The 20859-nt window shown below is 36.9% G+C and overlaps 1 protein-coding gene across 1 annotated transcript; it reads left to right on the forward strand.

The window, feature by feature from the left end:
• Positions 1–546: 546 nt before the first annotated feature.
• On the forward strand, positions 547–19154 carry ANKRD7 (ankyrin repeat domain 7). Its single transcript, XM_028525204.1, has 6 exons — positions 547–776; positions 15247–15361; positions 15526–15699; positions 16592–16698; positions 17282–17419; positions 19022–19154. Exons 1-6 carry the CDS (start codon positions 547–549, stop codon positions 19152–19154), a joined length of 897 nt encoding a protein of 298 aa, XP_028381005.1.
• The last annotated feature ends 1705 nt before the right edge of the window (positions 19155–20859 follow it).

The raw sequence follows: 20859 nt of genomic DNA on the forward strand, positions 1-20859 counted from the left end.
AATGAGTTGGGGAAATTTTAAGTTTTGTCATGAAAGTGAGCTGGAATATGAGAGGCAGTTTTCAAAAGTATATTTGAAATAGAAATTATGGTGGGATTTTGGTGATTGTTAGAAATGAGTTATATCATATGAACATGCTGGTGAGGCTGAATGGCAAGATCACAGAAGAAGATCTGTCCCAACCACGAGGGGAAGGGGCGTTGTAAGAAAGTTGTTGGGTCAATCCAAAGGCTCTTAAAGCAATAGAAAGACGGAACGTGACAGTCAGTTTCAGATCGTGAGCGAGAACCTGGGTCTTGGCACCCCAGAGACTGGGTCGCAACCACAGGGGCTCCAAGATCTAAGCGTTTGTGAGGAAAGCAAGACTGAAGTGTCACTCCAGGCACGTGACCCAGTTGGTTTCTGGCCACTGGCCCACTTCCTGTCTGGCCACTCGGTCTCTGACACTGGGGCCCATGAGCCTGGGGGCCGGCAGAGGGGCATTCCGGACTGTTAGGAGCCACAGAAATATCCTAGTCCGACTAGAGGACAGTCTCTTGAGTTGCCATGAAGAAGCTTTTTACTTTGTGGAGAAGGAATGATGAGCCCCACACCCCCTCCTCGCACCTGGCCCTGCATCGGACCAGTACTGGTCCGCATACCCAGCCGGGCTACAACCTTCGAAATAAGGATTTAAAGAAACTTCATAAAGCTGCTGCAGTTGGGGATTTGGAAAAAGTGAAAGACTACCTGCAGCTCAAGAAACATGATGTGAACATTCGAGATAGAGGATACAGGTGACCAGAGTGATGAAGAGTAGCGTGGATGGGAAGGTGGAACCACTGGAGCCACTGGGGCCTCTAACCAGAAGCATGGCTTGTCTGGGTTACCCAACTGGTTTTCACTCCTGGCATCCCGTAGCGGAGTCTGGTAGCCACTGGCAGAGGGTCACATTCTCAACTTTCATCTTTCTATTTTTCAAAGTGCTTACCTGGATATTTGAAGGCATTTGTGTTTTCTCTGATTCTCTTCACTCCTCCCACTGCCTTAATGTCCCTTGGGTACTCTACCTTTTCCTAATCCTGCTATTTTTTTCATCTTTTCCTCTCTTTTTTCAAGATTTACCATATAACTAATGTACTGATTGGAAAAGAGTAGATGTGACTTCCCATAACAATGGTTATGAAGACTGAGACTTTAAAACAGCAAAACAGTTAACTCTATAGTGTGGATCTTCTATGACATTTTTTTCAGTTGCAGAGTATCTTCAAAAACCCCATCAACACCACTTGATGGAAAACAAAGTTAATTTTATATTTTAAGAAAAAAGTTAATTGCTTGGTATAAATAATAGAAAATATGTACTATCTGTGCCTACCTTAAAATATTTTAGGCAGTTTTTAAATCATAGGGTATGAAAAATGTCATTTTCATTATAATTGGGTAACTGGAAACCTATGGTTAGAAAGATGACTTATATCATCTTGCTGATATAGTTTTACCTCCTCATTTAAAGAACAGTTATATAATTTATCTTTTATCTTAAATTACTATTGAATTACTTTACAAGGTCATAGGTAACCTCAATATGACTTCATTCAGCAGTCAATTATCAGTCTTACCTGGCTGGACTCTCAGACAAGTATCTTACTTGACCTATCCTTTCTCTCTCTTCATTTGCCTGGTAGAGAGAGATCTGCTTTAAATATCTATATTACAAATCTTTTTATCTCCAGCTATATCTCTCCCCTGAACTCTAGACTTACATACATAAGTGCTGTACTTCTACTTAGATATCTAATAGGCTGTGGTATGCTCCTAAATGTTCAAAAACAACCACTTGGGGGGATGGAGGTGGAGAAAAGAAAAGCCTTATTTCAAGCTACCAATGTGATGTCAACTGGCTGTAATGGTTCTTGAAAATTTAACAGTTGGGTCATGAAAGCCACTGACTCCACCACATCGCTGATCAGGCATCGCAAACATTCCCAAACTGTTTTTCCTCCTCAGATCTGCTCATCTCTCCCTATAATTGCCAAATCCTATTATCAGTTGTTTAGGCCAGAAACCCCAGGATCATTCTTTACTCCTCTCATTATTTGACATTCTCCATCTGATTCAATAGAAAATCTTGCTGGCTCCACCTTCAAAATATAACCAAATTTCAACCATTTCTTGCCACTTCAGTTACCCTTCTAATTAAAGCTACCATCATGCCCTAACCAGAATTACTGCAGTGGCCTCCTAACTAGTTTTCTGTCTTTTAACATTTTCAGTTTATTCTCAATATAGTAGCCAGGATGATCGTATATACAATGTATGTCAAATGATGTCATTGCTCACCTTAAAAACTTCAACTGGCTTTCCATCTCACCCCTGCCTGTTATCTTCCTGATCTTACATCCTACAACTCTCCCTTTCATTCATCTCCAGCTACCATGGCCTCCTTAGTGTTCCACAGAAATGCATTTAGGCTTTTGGACTTGCTGTGCACTTTGCCAGGAGTGCTTTCCTCCCCAGAGATTCACGTGGCTTCCCCCACCCATTTCCTTCAGGTGCTTATTTGTCACCTTGTCAGTGAGGTTCCCTGGCTACTCTACATCCAGTTGTAGCCCATCTCCTTGCTGATATTTCCTACCCTTCTTCCCTAACTGGTTTTTCTTTTCAGTAATTAATACTGCTTAGCCTACTTTGTATTTTAAATTTTGTATTTACCTCTTCAGCTAGCATATATGATCCATAGGAGCAGGTATTTTGTCTGTTTTGATGGCATTGTATCCTCATCATCTAGAAACCTGCCTAGCTGTAGTCAGTGGTAAATACTTTTTGATGAATGAGTGCACATATATCCATACATAGATAAATAGGATAATTTAAAGATACTATTCAGAAATAAAATATTTTATTAATAAATAAATGAATTACTGATATATTCAACAAGGTGGGTGAATCTTAAAAGTGTCATGCTAAGTGAAAGAAGGCAGACACAAAAGATTTATATTAACACCATTTATATACAATTTTTAAAAAGGCAAAAATTAAGCTACAGAATGAAAATCACATGTTAGCTGGGATTTCAGATGAAGAGGGGAGAAGGATATTGATTGTAAATAAGCATGAGAAAACATTTTAGAGTGATGGAAATGTTCTTTATTGTGATTATGGTGGTGTTTATATGACTGTGTATTGGTTAAAACTAATAAAATCACACACTTAAATTTTTATATATAAATTATATCTCAGTTAAGATGAATAACAAATCTCAAGCTGTATATTCTATTTGAATATTTGTGTGTAGAGAAAGACAAATTGAGAATGAGAGAGATGGAACCTGAAAAGTTACATATTAAAATAAAATCACTATTTCTGATGAGGACATGAGATTTGGGCAGAGGGAGGAGGTAGAATAAGAATGGTACCTGGAGACTTTGCTTTGTGTTGCTTATTTCAAGTGTACTGTGTCTAATAAGTTTGAAAATGAATAGGAGATGTTTAATATTTCTTCCATCTATAAAATTAATCTTTATAGTTTTAGTAAAATATCCCTCAGATCATATAGAATCTGATAGGTGAAGGCTGAATTCTAAACTAATAGTTTTAGCCTCTAACTCTAGCTCTACTCAGAACTAGATTAGACATAAAGTTCTCAGCCTAGAATTGAAAAAAAATTAATGGTCTAGTATGAGGTATATTCCTTGGTTATTTCTTCACTTACTCTGGATCCTAAACTATCAAGAATCCTAGGAAGTCAGTTAATAAAAAGCATATTCTTATGATAAAACCTAATAGGAGATTGCAGCTATTTTCTAGTCCTGTACCGGGTATAGAGGGATAACAATTCATTTCAGCTTCTATAGTAATGATCTACACTTGACATCCATTCAATTCATGGCTTTTGCTTAAGTTGAATTAGAGATTTTTGGAATCTGACAACTCTTTTTTTTTTTTTTTTAAAGAATATAATTATTTAATTATTTTTTCTTAAATAAACTAGAAAGTGTTTTAAGGCATCACATTCAAAGTTTATTTGATAGCGTAAATGTTAAATCCTGATTTTTCATTACAAGTATATTTTATTACCATTCACAATTTCTTTTTTTTTTTATTTTAATCATTGTTCAAGTACAGTTTTCTCCCCCCTACTCCCATTCCAGCCCACCCACCCAACCCTCCCCCCTTCCCCCCATTACCCCCCACCCCTAGTTTTTGTCCATGTGTCCTCCAAATTTGTTCCTGTAATCTGACAACTCTTCACCTGTCCACAATCTATGCTGACAATTCTTTCACAGATATTTGAGAGAGTGAGAGACTGGGAGAAAAATAGAATTTGAATGAAAGAAAATTACACCAGCCAGACTGAAACTTTAGAAAAGAACACTAGGCTTCACAGAAATTTAGATTTCCTGTAAGGTAAGTACTACGAGTTAAAAAATAACAATATACTTTTGAAAGATGGCAACAAGGTAGGTGGGAGCTGAGCCCACTTGCTCATGCACCTAACTGGGATACTTAACTGATCTTCTGAAAAACAAAGTAAAGAGCCAATAGAATCTTAGTTGATATGAAGTTTGGAAGCCAAAGTATGTAGAGGATGCTTCAAAACAGGCAGTAATGGGTAATTTTAGGCGGAGGGGAAGGTACCGGTGAATTTAGCTGCCACAGGGACATTGGAGGAGAGCCCCATTGGTGATAGCAGCCTAGCAGCTCCCTCCCCTTCCAGGACAAGGAAGTCTCAGACCAGCACCAGGGGGGACCTGGATGCATAAAGTCACTGGGGGTGAAAAGAAGGCAACAAGTGCAAATACAGCTGGCCGCATGCCCAGACTGGAGTGGCAGTCACTGGTTGGGACAGTGCCAGAAAATTTTGGAGATCCCAGTGGCACCTGGAGCTGGGAGAAGAGGTGGGCTGCTATGGGCTGTGACCCGGACAGAATCTGGACTTGCCAGAGAGTTGGAGTGTATGGAAAGCTGGGGTCTGCAGCAGCGGTACCCAAAGAGACTTTTTTCAAAGGGAAACTGAGGTACACTGCAGGGACTTCATGGGTACAGCAGCCAGGCCAACAAAGAGGGAAGAGTGTGGGCACCATTTGCTTCTACTCAGTGCCTCACAGATTAATGTAAGGGGTGCAAAGCAAGGTGCCTTATTGATGCCAGCCTGGTGCAAATCAACAGAGTAGAGAGTGTGGGCTGCACAGTGCTCCTAGGGTATGCACTGAAAATTGGCCACCTGATATTATTATAGTTTAGACAGAGCCCCAAACATAGGAAGGGTAAAATGGAGCCCAGCCCCACTCTGCCTACAGGAAACAGGAAGACCTGAAAAACTGACTAGGCAGGCTTAGCAATCAGCAGGAGCTTTTTTCTCTTCTTCTTTTCTTCAAGAGTAGTACAGTAAGTCCTGGAGCTGAGAAATCAGAGACAGATCCAGAAATAAGTCAGAAAACAAAAACCAACACCTGAGACAATTTTTTTGCTCTTCATAAGAGCTTCAGGTTTTTAAAAAATTTTCTTCTTTATGTTTATTTAGTTTTTTTGTTTGTTTTGTTGTTATTGTTTGTCTTGCTTTTTTATTCTCCCTTTCATATTGCATTTTAATTTTCCTTCTTTCACTTCACTTGTATTCCAAATAACTCACTACTCTTGGTCTTTTTCTTTTTATTCAGATTATATATTTCTTATCATACTATTGTTATTCCAAATTCCACAGAGCACCCTTCCCTGGTCTTAATCCATTTCATCATCTTCCTGAGCTTTATTACTGTTGGTGTAAACTTTATTTTCTCTCATACTGTGCCAAGTTTCTATCCCTTACTCTCACAATTTCTCCTCCATCTAACCTCACATAAGTGCTCTTCTTTCTCAAGTCAGCTCACAGTTTTTTAACATCTTATGAGATTCTTATTTCTTTTCCACATTTAATAAACAGTGGCCAGTTGGGTGAAATAACACAGTTATTGCTGTGCTTCTCCAAAGGAACTCCCATTTGTTCATGATTTGTTTGTACTTTAAATCCCATAGAATACTCTCCTGCTGTCTTATTCCATTTCACCTTCCCCCTGACCTTGATCAGTTGAATGAACAATTTTATTTCATTATTTTTTCTCTCTCTGTTTCTCTCTCTCTTCTTCCCCTGCCCCCAACCTGGGCCTCACTCCTTACTCTTATTCATTTGTTTCCGCCATCCTTTCAAAATCATTTTCTTTACTGTAGAGATCTCATATCCACTTTTCAATTTCCTACAATATTATTATTCCCATTCCACTTTTATGGAACCTCATTCAACTGTTGTTGCTTTCAACCCTGCTGTTGTTTTTCTGCAGTTTTGCTCCCATTGGTTCTGTACCTTTTCAGTTTCACTTCAAGCTTCATAGTATACTCTTCCCTCTTCTTACACCATTGTTCCCATTGCCCCTTCATGTTTTACTTACAAATTTTGTTGTGTTCTTTTATTCAAGTTGGTTCTATCCCAATTCTTATCAATTCTCCTCCTTTTTACCACTCAATAACATTTTCCCCCCTTCTAGTCAACTCATATTCCCTTTGTAATATCTTATCGTATCTGCAATCTCTCATCATCTTATTAATTTTAGTTCAATTGAGGTTGAAATTGCTGATGTGGTAGAGGTATTTGTTTTCTTTCTTTTTTTGCTGGTGTAGGTTTGGTTGTCTGGTAATACTGCTTTGTTAACCAACAACTGTGTAAGAGCATATAAGACAAGGTGGGAACTGTGAATACCAGTAAGCCTGTGGAGGGGCAAACCCACCAACAATGAAGCCACCAACATGTAAAACCCAAGTACATCGAGGAAGCTCATACAAACAGAAGAAAAGGCCACCCTCGATCATCCAGACGAGGAGACCAAAGAGACCATACCACTGAGTCCAACAGAAGTCCTACCATAGAAGTTCACACCATGAAGACAGCTGGCAAAACAGAGTACCCAGAAACACAGAAACAAATTAAAAGAGTCACCTAAAATGGGGATACAAAGAAAGAACCTGTAACTGAAAGGAATGGAAGACTCCCCAATAAAAGAGCTAAATGAAATGGAAGCAAGCAAGCTATCAGACATAGAATTCAAAAGAATGGTTATAAGGATGCTCAAGGAACTCAGTGACAACTACAAGGAACTGAGTGGAGCCACAACAGTAGAAAGGAAAGAGAAACTGTAAACAAGAACCAAGAATAAATGAAAAATACAATATCTGAAGTAAAAAATATACTATAAGGAATTACAAGCAGGCTGGATGAAGCAGAGGACTGGATTAGTGAGCTGAAGACAAAGTAGAAAGAAATACCCAGGTAGAGCAGCAACAGGAAAAAAGACAAAATGAACATAGTTTAAGTGAACTTCAGGACAACATGAAACACAACAACCTTTGAATCCTAGGAATACCAGAAGGAGAAGAAAAGGAGCAAGTGATAGAAAATCTGTTTGAAAATATAATGACAGAAAACTTCCCAAAGCTAGAGAGGGGAAAAGCGATACAAGTTCAGGAAGCACAGAAGATCCCAATCAAGATGAAAGGAAAGAGGCCCAATCCAAGATACACCATAATTAAAATGACAAAAGTCAAAGACAAAGAGAGAATCTTAAAAGCAGCAAAAGAAAAGCAGATATTAATGTACAAAATAGCTACAATAAGGTTAGCAGCTGATTTCTTTTTTTAAGATTTTATTTGTTTATTTTTAGAGAGGGAAGGGAGGGAGAAAGAGAGAGAGAGAGAGAAACATCAATGTGGGGTTGTTGGGGGCCATGGCCTGCAACCCAGGCATGTGCCCTGACTGGGTATTGAACCTGTGATGCTTTGGTTCACAGCCTGTGCTCAATCCACTGAGCTATGCCAGCCAGGGCAGCAGCTGATTTCTTAATAGAAACACTACAAGCCGGAGGTGAATAGCAAGGAGTATTCCAACTAATGAAAAGCAAAGGCCTGCAACCAAGACTACTCTACTCAGCAAGGTTCTCAATTCAAATGGAAGGTGAAATAAGGAGTTTCCCTGACAAAAGAAGGCAAAAAGAATACACCTCTTTCAAAACATCATTGCAAGATATGCTAAAGGGTCTGCTTTAAGAAGATGAGGAAAAAGTGAGAGAGAGAAGAACACAGGTCAAAGAGGAAAAATGAGTAAGTACTTACCAATAATAACCTTCATTATAAATGGATTAAATGCTCCAATCAAAATATATAGGGTAGCTGAGTGAATAAGAAAACAGCCCGCACAGACTTCTGGCCAAGATGGAGGTGTAGGTAGATACACTGTGTCTCCTTGCACAACCAAAAGAAGGAAACTACAAATTTAAAAACAAAAACCAACAGAACTTACAGAAAATCAAACTGTGTGAAAGTCTGACAACAAGAAGTTAAGAAGAAACAATTATCCAGACTGGTACTGGGGCAGAGACAGGCAGCTGGGTGGAGAGGACTCGCAGCAAAGTAGTGGCTGGAGGACTGGGATGGGCAAGGCTGTGGCTGGCAGACAAGGCAGTGGCTGGTTGACCTGGTGAGGTGACATCTGGTGGAGTGGGTGGTCCCACATTCTAGTGCAGATGAACTGCGAGGAACAACTGGGGAGTGAGACAGACTGTGCAACCAAGAGTTCCAGTGTGGGGATATAACGCCTCAAAACCTCTGACTCAAAACACCTGTGGGTGTTGGAGTGGCAGCGGAAGAAACTCCCAGCCTCACAGGAGAGTTGGAGACACCAGCCTCATTGGAGAGATCAACAGGGTCCTAGAATATACAAAAGCCCACCCACCCAGGAATCAACACCAGAAGGGCCCGATTCAATTGTGGATAATGGGGGAAGTGACAGAAAGCTGGTAAAGAGCAGAGCAAGTGGCATTGTTCCCTCTCGGACCCCTCCCCCACATACAGCATCATAATGCAACAACATGGGTTGCTCTGCCCTGGTGAACACTTAAGGGTCCACTCCTTACAAGGTAACAGGCATGTTACCTTGAAAAAAATGGCCCAAATGAAAGAACAGATCAAAGCTTCAGAAAAAAAAATACAATTAAGTCACGAAGAGATAGCCAACCTATCAAAAGCACAGTTCAAAACACTGGTAATCAGGATGCTCACAGAAATGGTTGAGTATGGTCGAAGACTAGAGAAAAAAATGAAGGCTATGCTAAGTGAAATAAAAGAAAATATACAGGGAACTAGCAGTGAAGGAAAGGAAACATGGACTCAAATCCACAGTTTGGAGCAGAGGAAAGAAACATTAAACCAGAACAGAATGAAGAAACAAGAATTCAAAAAAAATGAGGAGAGGCTTAGGAACCTCTAGGACACCTTTCAATATTCCAACATCCACATCATAGGGGTACCAGAGGAGAAGTGGAAGGGCAAGAAATTGAAAACTTATTTGAAAACATAATTTAGGAGAACTTCCCTAATCTGGCAAAGGAAATAGACTCCCAGAAAGTCCAAGGAACTCAGAGAGTCCCAAAGAAGTACCCAAGGAAACACACACCAAAGCGCATCATAATTACATTACCTAAGGTTAAAGATAAATAGAGAATCTTAAAAGCAGCAAGAAAAAAGGAGACAATTACCTACAAAGGAGTTCCCAGAAGACTGTCAGCTGATTTCTCAAAAGAAACCTTACAGGCAAGAAGGGACTGGAAAGAAGTATTCAAGGTCATGAAAGGCAAGGACCTACATTCAAGATTACTTTATCCAGCAAAACGTTCATTTAGAATGGAGGGGCAGATAAAGTGCTTTCCAGATAAGGTGCAGTTAAAGGAGTTCATCATCACCAAGCCCTGATTATATGACTTATCGAAGGGACTTATCTAAGAAAAAGAAGAAGATCAAAAATATGAACAGTAAAATGACAACAAACTCACATTTATTAACAACCAAACCTAAACCAAAAACAAAAACAAACTATGCAAACAACTAGAACAAGAATAGAATCACAGAAATGGAGATCACATGGAGGATTATCAGCAAGGGAGTGAGGACAGAGAGGGAAAAGGTACAGGGAATAAGTAACATAAATGGTAGGTAGAAGATAGGGGGAGGTTAAGAATAGTATACCAAATGTAGAAGCCAAAAAACATACATATGACCCATGGACATGAACTAAAGCAGGGGGAAAGCGGGTGGGAGGAGCTGTGCAGGGCAGAGGGTAATAAAGGGGAAAAAATGGGGCAACTGTAATACCATAGTCAATAAAATACATTAAACAATAAAAACAAAAATAAAGAAAAAAAAGAAAACAACCCACACATATGCGGCCTACAAAAGACCCACCTCAGAACAAAAGACTTACACTGACTGAAAGTGAAAGATTGGAAGAAATATTCCAAGCTAAAGGACAGGAAAGAAAGCTGGGGTAGCCATGCTTATATATAAAAAAAAATAGACTTCAAAACAAAAGACATAAAAAGACACTTCAGAATGCTCAAGGGAAGGATCTACCAAGAAGACATAGACATTGTAAACATATATGCACCCAATATAGGGGCACCCAAATGTTTAAGGAAAATCTTGGATGACTTCAATAACGATATAGATAGCAACACACTTATACTAGGATATTTTAACACCCCACTGTCATCAATGGATAGATTTTCCAAACAATCAACAAGGATATTGCAGCATTGAAATAAATGCCCTAGATCAAATGGACTTAACTGGTATATATAGAACCTTTCATCCAAAAGAAACAAAATACATATTCTTTTCAAAGATAGAACACATGATAGGACACAAAACAAGCTCAACAAATTCAAGAAAACTGAAATTATACCAAGCATTTTCTCAGATCACAAGGGCCTGAAACTAGAAAACAACTTCAAGGAAAAAACTCAAAAACATTCGAATTCATGGAGACTGAATAGCATGCTACTAAATGATGAATAGGCTAATAACGAGATCAAGGAATAAATTTAAAAGTTTCTGGAAATGAATGAAAATGAACTCACAATACCTATGAGACATAGCAAAGGCAGCCCTGAGAGGGAAGTTTATAGCAATACAGGTCTACTTAAAAAGATAGAAACATTTCAAATAAACAACCTAACACTACATCTACAAGAACTGGAGGAACAATAGACAAAGCCCAGAGTAAATACAGGGAAGGAAATAATCAAGATCAGAGCAGAATTAAATGACATGGAGAATAAAAGAACAATTCAAAGGATTAATAAATCTGGGATCTGGTTCTTTAAAGATAAACAAAGTTGACAAGACTTTAACCAGATTTATCAAGAAAAAAAGAGAGAGGACCCAAGTTAATAAAATCAGAAATGAAAGTGGAGAGATTTTAACTAATACCACAGAAATACAAAGGAGTGTAAGAAATTACTACAAACAACTATATGCCAAGAAATTTGAAAACCTAGGTGAAGTGGACAAATTTCTAGAAAAATATCTTCCAAAACTGAATTAAGAAGAAGCGCAAGCCTGAAGAGGCCAAAAATAGCTAGTGAAATTAAAACAGTAACCGTAAACTCCCAGTACATAAAAACCACGGACTAGACAGTTTCATAGGAGAATTTTAAAACACATTTAAGGAACAGCTAACATCCATCCTTAAACTATTCCCAAATCCAAGAACAGGGAAGACTCCAAAACTCTTTTCATGAGGCCAGCATCATCCTGATCCCAAAACCAGGTAAAGACACAACAAGGAAAGAAAACTACAGGCCAATTTCGCTGATGAGCATAGATGCTAAAACCCTGAACACAATATTGATAAACCGTATCCAGCGATACATTAAAAAGTCATACACTATGATCAAGTGGGATTCATCCCAGTGATGCAAGGATGGTACAATACTTGCAAATCAGTAAACATAACACATTACCTAACCAAGAAAAAAGAAAAATTACATAATCATATCAATAGATGAGGAAAAGGCACTTGATAAGGTACAGCACCCATTTATGATAAAAACACTGATCAAAGTGGAAATAGAGGGAGCATTCCTCAACATAATAAAGGTCATATATGAGAAACCTACAGCCAACATAATGCTCAATGGGCAAAAACTAAAAGCTTTCCCTCTATGATCAGGAACAAGACAAATGTGTATGCTTTCACCACTCTTATTCAACATAGTTTTGGAAGATCTAGCAACAGTGATCAGACAAGAAAAGGAAATAAGAGGCATCCAAATTGGAAAGGAGGAAATAAAACTGTCATTGTTTGCAGATGACATGATAGTGTACATAGAAAACCCTATAGACTCCACAAAAAACTACTCTACCTAATAAATGAGTTTGGCTAAACAGCAGTATACAAATCCAATATTCAGAAATTGAAGACAGTTTTGTACACTAACAATGAAATATCAGAAACAAAAATCATGGAAAAAATCTCATTTGCTATGGCAATAAGATAAATAAAATACTTATGAATAAACCAAATCGAGGAGGTAAAATACCTGTACTCAGAAAACTACACAACACTGAAAAAGTTAAGAAAGACACGAATAAATGGAAGCATATATCATGTTCTTGGATTGGTAGAATTAAAATCATCAAAATGTCCATGCTACCCAAAGCAATTTACAGATTCAATGCAATCCTTATTAATATACCAGTGACATATTTTATAGATATAGAACAAATATTTCAAAAATGTATATGGAACTATAAACACATCAAATAGCCATAGCAACTTTGAAAAAGAAGAACAAAGTAGGAGGGATCAAAATACCTGACATCAAGCTATATTATGTATGAGGCCACTGTAATCAAAACAATCTGGTACTGGCATAAGAACAGACACATGGATCAATGAAAAAGAAGAGAACCCAGAAATAAACCCAAGTCTCTATGGTCAATGAATATTTGACAAAGGGGGCAGGAGCATAAAGTGGAGTAATAATAGCCTCTTCAATAAATGGTGTTGGGAGATCTGAACAGCTACATGCAAAAAAAAACTTAATCGCCAACTTGCAGCATACATAAAAATAAACTGAAGGTGGATAAAACACTTAAATATAAGTCATGACACCATAAAAGTCCTGGAGGAGAACATAGGCAGGAAAATCTCAGATATTCCATGCAGCGATATTTTCACCAATGTGTCCTCTAGAGCAAGGGACATAAAGGAAAGAATAAACAAATGGGATCTCATCAAAATAAAAAGGTTCTGTGCAGCTAAAGAAAACATCAGCAAAATAAAAAGGGAAGCAGCAGTATGGGAAAATATATTTGCCAATGATACCTTAGACAAGGGTTTGACCTCCAAAATATATAAAGAACTCACACTACTCCACACCAGGAAGACAAACAATCCAATTTAAAAAAAAGGGCAAAGAACATGAACAGATACTTCTCCAAGGAAGACATACAGAGAGCCTAGAGATATATGAAAGGATGCTTAGCATCACTAACCATCAGAGAGATGCAATTAAAACAACAATGAGATATGACTTCACACCAGTGAGAATGGCTATCATAAATCAACAGACAACAAATGCTGGCCAGATTATGGAGAAAAGGGAACTCTTGTGAACTGTTGGTGGGAATGCAGACTGGTGCAGCCACTGTGGGAAACAGTATGGTATTTTCTCAAAACCTGAAAATGGAACCGCCTTTTAACCTGGCATTTCCACTGCTGGGAGTATACACTAAGAACCCTGAAACACCAATTCAAAAGAACCCATGCACCCCAATGTGCATAGCTGCACAATTCACAATAGACAAGTGCTGGAAACAGCCTAAGTGCCCATCAGTAAATGAGTGGATCAAAAATCTGTGGTACATTTTCACAGTGGAATACTGTGTAGCAGAAATAAATAAGGAACTCCTACCTTTCACAACAGCATGGATGGAACTAAAGAGCATTATGCTAAGTGAAATAAACTAGGCAGTGAAAGACAAATACCATATGATCTCACCTATAAGTGGAATCTAATTAACAACAACAAAAAAGCAAGCAAAGTAGAGCCAGAGATGTGGAAATAAAAAACAAACTGACAGTAACCATAGGGATGGGAGATAACATGGGAAAGAAAGGGAAGGGTTAAGTCAAGGAACATATATATAGGACCCATGGTCAAAAACAACTGGGGAGTGGAGAATTGAATGTGGGAGGTGGGGGTGGGTAGCTAGGGGGACAGTAATGGTGGGAAAATTGGGACAACTGTAGTTCAACAATAATAAAAATAATGTAACATATAAGTGATATATGATGACCTATATATTAAACTGGTTCTGAATCTTTAAAAAAAAAAACAATATAAAGTCTCAGACTGGAAGTATAATGCATTGATAAAAAGTTAAGAATTTTTGAGAAATGGAATAATATTATTGGTTATAAGGTGTTTCTCTAAGATATTTTGAAATATACATTTTGTGTTCAACCATTTTTAGAAAATAGAAGGGCTGTTGTTCTGGGCATTTGGTGAAAGACCATTTATATTGATTTTGAAGCATTTATATGTGTAAACATTGGTAAGTGACCATAACAAAGATATGTTGTTAGTTCTAGAATTTAAGAACAGTTAAATCTAAAACTTAAAATGAAATGTAGGCAAATGTTAAATCTGTGTGATATTTTAAACTTTGTAATGTTTCATGCCTCCTCAAGATACATGAGTCTTGTTTTCCCATTTTGTGACAGACCATAGGTCTATATTGCTCAATACTTCCTTAGAAAGCTGAAGCTTCTATAGACATTTTTTTATTTTATTGAATTTGAGGCTGATTTCCAGTATCCCTTGGGGCATAGAGATGGGTCCTGAGAGTTTCAGAAAAGGTTTAATTGTCATAGTGTGGTTTAGATTTCAATTAGAATAGTGGAATTATCCATTAGGCATGAGGCAGCCACTTTGGGAAGACCTGCTGTGCACTGCTCAAATGACCTTCACTTTCTATTGCAGCAGGGTTTTATTTCTTGTGTTTTTGTTTTTTTTAAAATTAATGAAAAAAGAGAACTGGAGTTGGATGGAGAGGTAGATCCAAAGATTTAATAAAAGCCACCTGAGTTCTTTGGAACTAAATTCTTGGTATATGTATAATAGTGGATGAAGGAGACAATTAGAGTATTTGCTAGGTTTGCTAAGATATTGCAAGGAGTTGTTTTAGGTGGATCCTGTGGGTTTGGGTTGAGGGCTTGACAAACTTCCTATTACCCAAGCAATAATTCAGTAAAAAGCAATTATAGTTAATGTAAATTTTATTTAAATATAAATTAGTACATGAAGTAAGTATCTTTATATATGAACTGTCACATTCTTAAGTATCTTGTCAAACTAAGACTTATTTCTAACTTTGTGTTTTACTATATCTATTTAGAACACCTTTGCACTTGGCCTGTGCTTATGGCTACTCAAATGTTGTGTCTCTCTTAATTGAGAAACAATGCAAAATAGATGTCTGGGATAGTGAAAACAGATCTCCATTGACTAAGGTTTGTTAGTTTTTCTTTTCCAATTGGAATTTGTTTGAGTTTTTTTCCTAGTTAGCTTCCGTTGAATTTCACATTTTAAAACAAAATATTAATCATTCATTTAATATATCATATCCTGAGTAGTAAATTGGTTACTCATCTCTTGTTGTTGTATTTACTGACAGGCAGTGCAGTGTAAAAAGGAGAATTGTGCTACTATTCTTCTAGACCAAGGTGCAGACCCAAATCTGGTGGATTTACATGGCAATACTGCTCTTCATTATGCTGTCTGTGGTCAGAGTGTCTCATTAGTCAAAAAATTGCTTGAACACAAAGCAAATCTTGAAGCACAAAATAAGGTACTCTTATGAAAAACAACACATTATATTTTAGAAAGCTTATAATATAGAAGGCAACTGCAGAAGGTATTCACTGCAGATAATTTGTATCTGTTGAAACACATATAAAGTATGAATTTTCCGAAATGAAATTGGGGAGAAGAGGAATGAGATTATCAAATATTGATACAGTTTTCCTTGTTTTACTTATTTATTATTATTTTGGGAGGTTCCTTTTTAAAAAGTCTTTCTCCATTTAATTTCAGATTATAATCCTAACCTCCAAAGCAATATCATATTTAATAGTGATAACTGTTTAAAGGCCTATATCAAATGAGACCTATTTGATTTTTTATAAATAAATATTCATTAAAAGCATAAAGCCCATATTTTTTATTTATATACCTATGAATAATCCTAAAGAGAGGGTTGAATTAGAAAATCACTTACAATACTAAAAGTAATCCAAATCTCTTATTGAGACTTTATGGAAAATTGAGGAGTATTTTTTAAGCTTCTTAGCACCTTAGCACTGATACTTTGTCTACATAACAGACCAAAATAAATGCCACCCTTGGAGGTTTAAATGAAACCCTATGAAAATCCAATTATAACACCATTATGAAATGTGAATGTATGATTTAAGTACTTGTCACTTAAATAGTCTAGGCTGATCTTACCCACAAGTTGAATTCAGACTATAGTTGAAACTTTATTTTTTGACTGGCCCAACTCCAATTTATTTTCTTGGTCTTTGAAATCATATTTTGTTATGTATCAAAACCTTTTAAAATTAAAGAGTATATTAGAGGTTTATTATAAGCGCTCTTATTTTTTAAATTGAACTTGATCTAAAAGGCAGGTTAAAGTTGGTACAATATTTTAAATAATCATTTTGAAATTTTTTTCTCAGGATGGGTACACTCCACTTTTACTTGCCATTACCGAAAACAATGTGGAAATGGTAGAATTTCTTCTGAAGAGAGGAGCAGATACAAATGCCTCAGATAAGAATCAGAGGTATAAGTAATGCTGAATAAGAGCATATAACTACAGCAACTTAATGGTGTGTGTGTGTGTATAATGTATATTCTTTTGCTGTTGTTTTTATAAAAAAAGATCTAGCCATATGATTTTGGGCAAACTGCCTAGATTCCTGAGATCTATTTTTCTGTGAAATTAAACATTTGGATCAAAATTAGCAGGTTATTATTATTATACTTTTATAACATTAGAATCTTACACAGAAACTCAACCCCTGATTCCTAGATGCTGTAGCTCAATGGGGGTAGGGGACCCCGAACCCCAGAAACACTGTCCTCCATAGCATTTTGAGACATCTTGCATACCCTAGGGTTTCAGGAAGCAGGGGCTGAAAATCACTGAGCTAGCTGCTTTTTAAGGACCCTTTATCTTTAGACTCCCAATATGATCTGGACAGACACCATTTTGGGGCAGATATGCCCCACTTTTTACATTCTTGCCCTGATTCTTTTCCTGATAGAGATTCTACACTTGAACTGTAAATTTAGAAGATTAACTTTTTAAAAAGCACAAGGCACACTTAAGATCCATAAATACACATTTATATCTCTTGCTACAGAACAGCCCTTATGATTGCTCTAAGTGATGAACCAACAAGTTTAGTCAGTCTTCTTCTTCAGCAAGAAGTGGACCTATCTTGCCAAGATATTTATGGATTCACAGCTGAGGAATATGCTTCTTTTAATGGTTTTACTATGTAAGTGATAGTGCATATCTTTTAACAATTGTATGGAATTTGATCATAAGAAAGAAACATGAGCCCCAAATACAAAGCTGGAATGGGCTCTGCAGTAGGGGTGACCACATTATGAATTGTGGCCCCATGGTCCAAGGATCCTTGCTTTCACCTGCTTATAGAATTCAATCAATGTAAGAACTGCAGGTAGATTGAGTCTACAGATTAATTGCCAGAGGCATGGGAATTTGCAGTATGCAGGACAGGGGATTCCAACAACTAGTAACATAGCCATTAATAAAAATCTGGGCAGTAGGGTTGGGCAAAAGATGATTTATCCACACAAGCTCCTTTCAATGTGTTGACACATTAGTGATGTAATAAGTATATGCTCATGAACCCAAAATATAAAACTTTTATGTATATCATATATTTCTGATTTTAATAGTAAATGAAAACATGAAATACAATGTTCAGAAATATTTTCTGTTTTTGATCCTTCTTTGCAATGCTCTGTAATTGTGCCTTTTGTTGCTTGAGTAGCTGTTACCTATCTTCCATATTTAGTACATGGCCTTTGCTTATTAGTACCATTTATTACCTCTTTTTCTTGGCACATAGGTTCTATGGTTTCTTAACAGTGGGAGCATAGGTAATATTTCTCAAACAATTTTTTTAAAATAAGTATAACTGTGTTAAATGAGGGAATTATATTCAGACATTTTTGTTACAGTTAGCTTTAATCCATATATTGCCTCATTCCTTTCACTGTAATCTTGAAACCACATGTCTACTAATGAGTCACTAAAATGGCTTTTTCAGTCATGGAGAGGTTTATACTTTACTGGGTATGTCTTAGTCCCTTAATTAATTATCTTCACTTGTCAATTTACTCTTAAGACCACATGTTATGAGCTGAATTTTGCATCACCCACCTCCTCAAATTCTTATGTTAAAAGTCCTAATTTCCAGTACCTCAGAATTTTGATGGCTATTTTTCAGGAAAGGGCTTTTAAAGAGGTATTAATTTGAAATGACTGTGTATTAGGTTGGGCCCTAATCCAGTCTGATTGGTGTCCTTATAAGAAGGAGATACTAGGACATACAGAGAGATACCAGAGGTGTTCATGCACATGGGGACAACTTATGTGAAGAGGCAACAGGAGGACAGTCATGTACTTTCTAAGGACAGAAGCCTGGAACAGATGTTCTCTTATGGCTCACAGAGAAAACCCACTCTTCTGGCACCCTGATCTTGGACTTCTAGCCTCCAGAATTGTGAGAAAATAAATTTCTGTTATTTAAGTCACCCAGTCTAGTATTTTGTTATGGTAGTCCTAGCAAATTAATATACCAAATATAACCTAAAGCCACTTTTTCTACCTTACTAGTGGCTTATTTATGACAGCAGGAAGAAACTAAGGGCCAGGGAATGAGAGTACATGAAATAAAAATGGTGTCTATCGATGGAGCTGGCTTGAGGACGGCTTGAGGTCAGCAGCCAGTATGTGACATACTTGGGAAGGCATTAGCTAATGTCTATGGTTTTGATTTGATAATTACATGTTCAATTTACTATTTATGAATTCTAATATTCATATATATTTCTCTCTTTGTGGCTAGATATCATCATTTAATTGCTAGTTATGGAAAGGAGAAGGAAGTTAGGAAGATATCTACTAAGGATAGAATCTTGGACACTACCATTGATAAAGAAGAACTGAAGGAAGGAAAGAAAATAAAACAGAACAAGTAGTTTTTTCTTGTTGGTTTATTTGTCTTTTAGGAAGGAACACAGCTTTCTCAAATAACATTTTATTTGAAATTGAAATTTTCTCCTATTTTGAAATGCTAAATATTTTTAAGAACTGTTCTTATGAATATTTGTGACTAAAGTATTCTGGCACTCTGTTGACTGAAAATATAATGTAAAGATAACACTGATTGCTTAAGATAATTTAATCCATAACCTCTTGACTAATTATAGAAAGCAAAATAATTTTTGAATTAAATAGAAATTTTAATAGATATAAAACTGTTACTAATTTTTTTTATTCTAAAAATTCTTCAGAGAAGTAGTTTGATGATAGATAATATAATATTGGGTTGGCCAAAAGTTCATTTGTTTTATTCTGTAAGATGACTCTAGTGGTGCTTATTTGTCTTTAAATTCATTCAAAACAATTTTGTTATATTGTATTGTGACAGTCATCATCAGTGTGCATTTTTAAAAAACTTATCAAATTTGGTGAATTATTATGTACCATTTTAATATTGAAGATGGAAGAAAATACACAACATTTTTGTCATATTATGCTTTATTATTTCAAACAAGGTAAAAAGATTTGTACATTGTGTTGAGAAGGCACTGTGACTGATTGACCATGTCATAAGTGGTTTGCTCAGGCCGGCTCAGAGACATATGAAAGGAGGCTCAGTATCACTAGCCATCATAGAGATGCGAATTAAAACCACAATGAGATATGAATTTATACTGGTCAGAATGGCCATCATAAACAAATCAACAGATGACAAGTGATATTGAGGTTGTGGTGGAAAGGGAACCCTGGTGCACTGTTAGTGGGAATGCTGACTGGTGCAGCCTGTGGAAAACTGTGTGGAATTTCCTCAGAAAACTAAAGATGGAACTGCCTTTTGACCCAGCAATTCCACTGCTGAGATTATACCCTAAGAACCCTGAAACATCAATTCAAAAGAACCGATGCACCCCAATGCTCATAAGAGCATTATTTACAATAGTCAAGTGCTGAGAACAGCCTAAGTGGTCATCAGTAAATGAGTGGATCAAAAAGTTGTGGTACATTTACACAATGAAATACTATGCAGCAGAAAGAAAGAAGGATCTCCTACTCTTCACAACAGCATGGATGGAACTGTAGAGTATTGTGCTAAGTGAAATAAACCAGGCAGTGAAAGACAAATACGATATGATCTCACCTATAAGTGAAACCTAATCCACAAAACAAACAAGTGAGCAAAATATAACCAGAGACATTGAAACAAAGAACAAACTGACAGTGACCAGAGGGGAGGGGGAAGGAGGATAATAAGGGAAAGAAGGGGAAGGGTCAAGTCAAAGAATATGTATAAAGGACCCATGAACAAAGACAATAGGTTATGCGGGGGAGGATTGAAAGTAGAGGTGAGGGGTGCATAGGGCAGGAGAGACTAATGGGGAAAACTATAGTTGAACAACAATAAAAAATTTTTTAAAAATAGTTTGTGAAATTTGTGCTGGAGATTTCTCACTGGATGATGCTTCACAGTCAGGTAGACATGTGGAAGTTGATAGTGACTGAACTGAGAGATTAATTGAGAACAATCTGTGTTATACCATGCAGGAGATAGCTGGCATACTCAAAATATCCAAATCAATAAAGTTATTGGTGAAAATGAAAAAAACGTGTCTTTATTTTACAGATAACCTAAACAAGCTTTTT

Source organism: Phyllostomus discolor, chromosome 10 (assembly GCF_004126475.2).
Source record: "Phyllostomus discolor isolate MPI-MPIP mPhyDis1 chromosome 10, mPhyDis1.pri.v3, whole genome shotgun sequence".
Lineage (NCBI taxonomy): Eukaryota > Metazoa > Chordata > Mammalia > Chiroptera > Phyllostomidae > Phyllostomus > Phyllostomus discolor.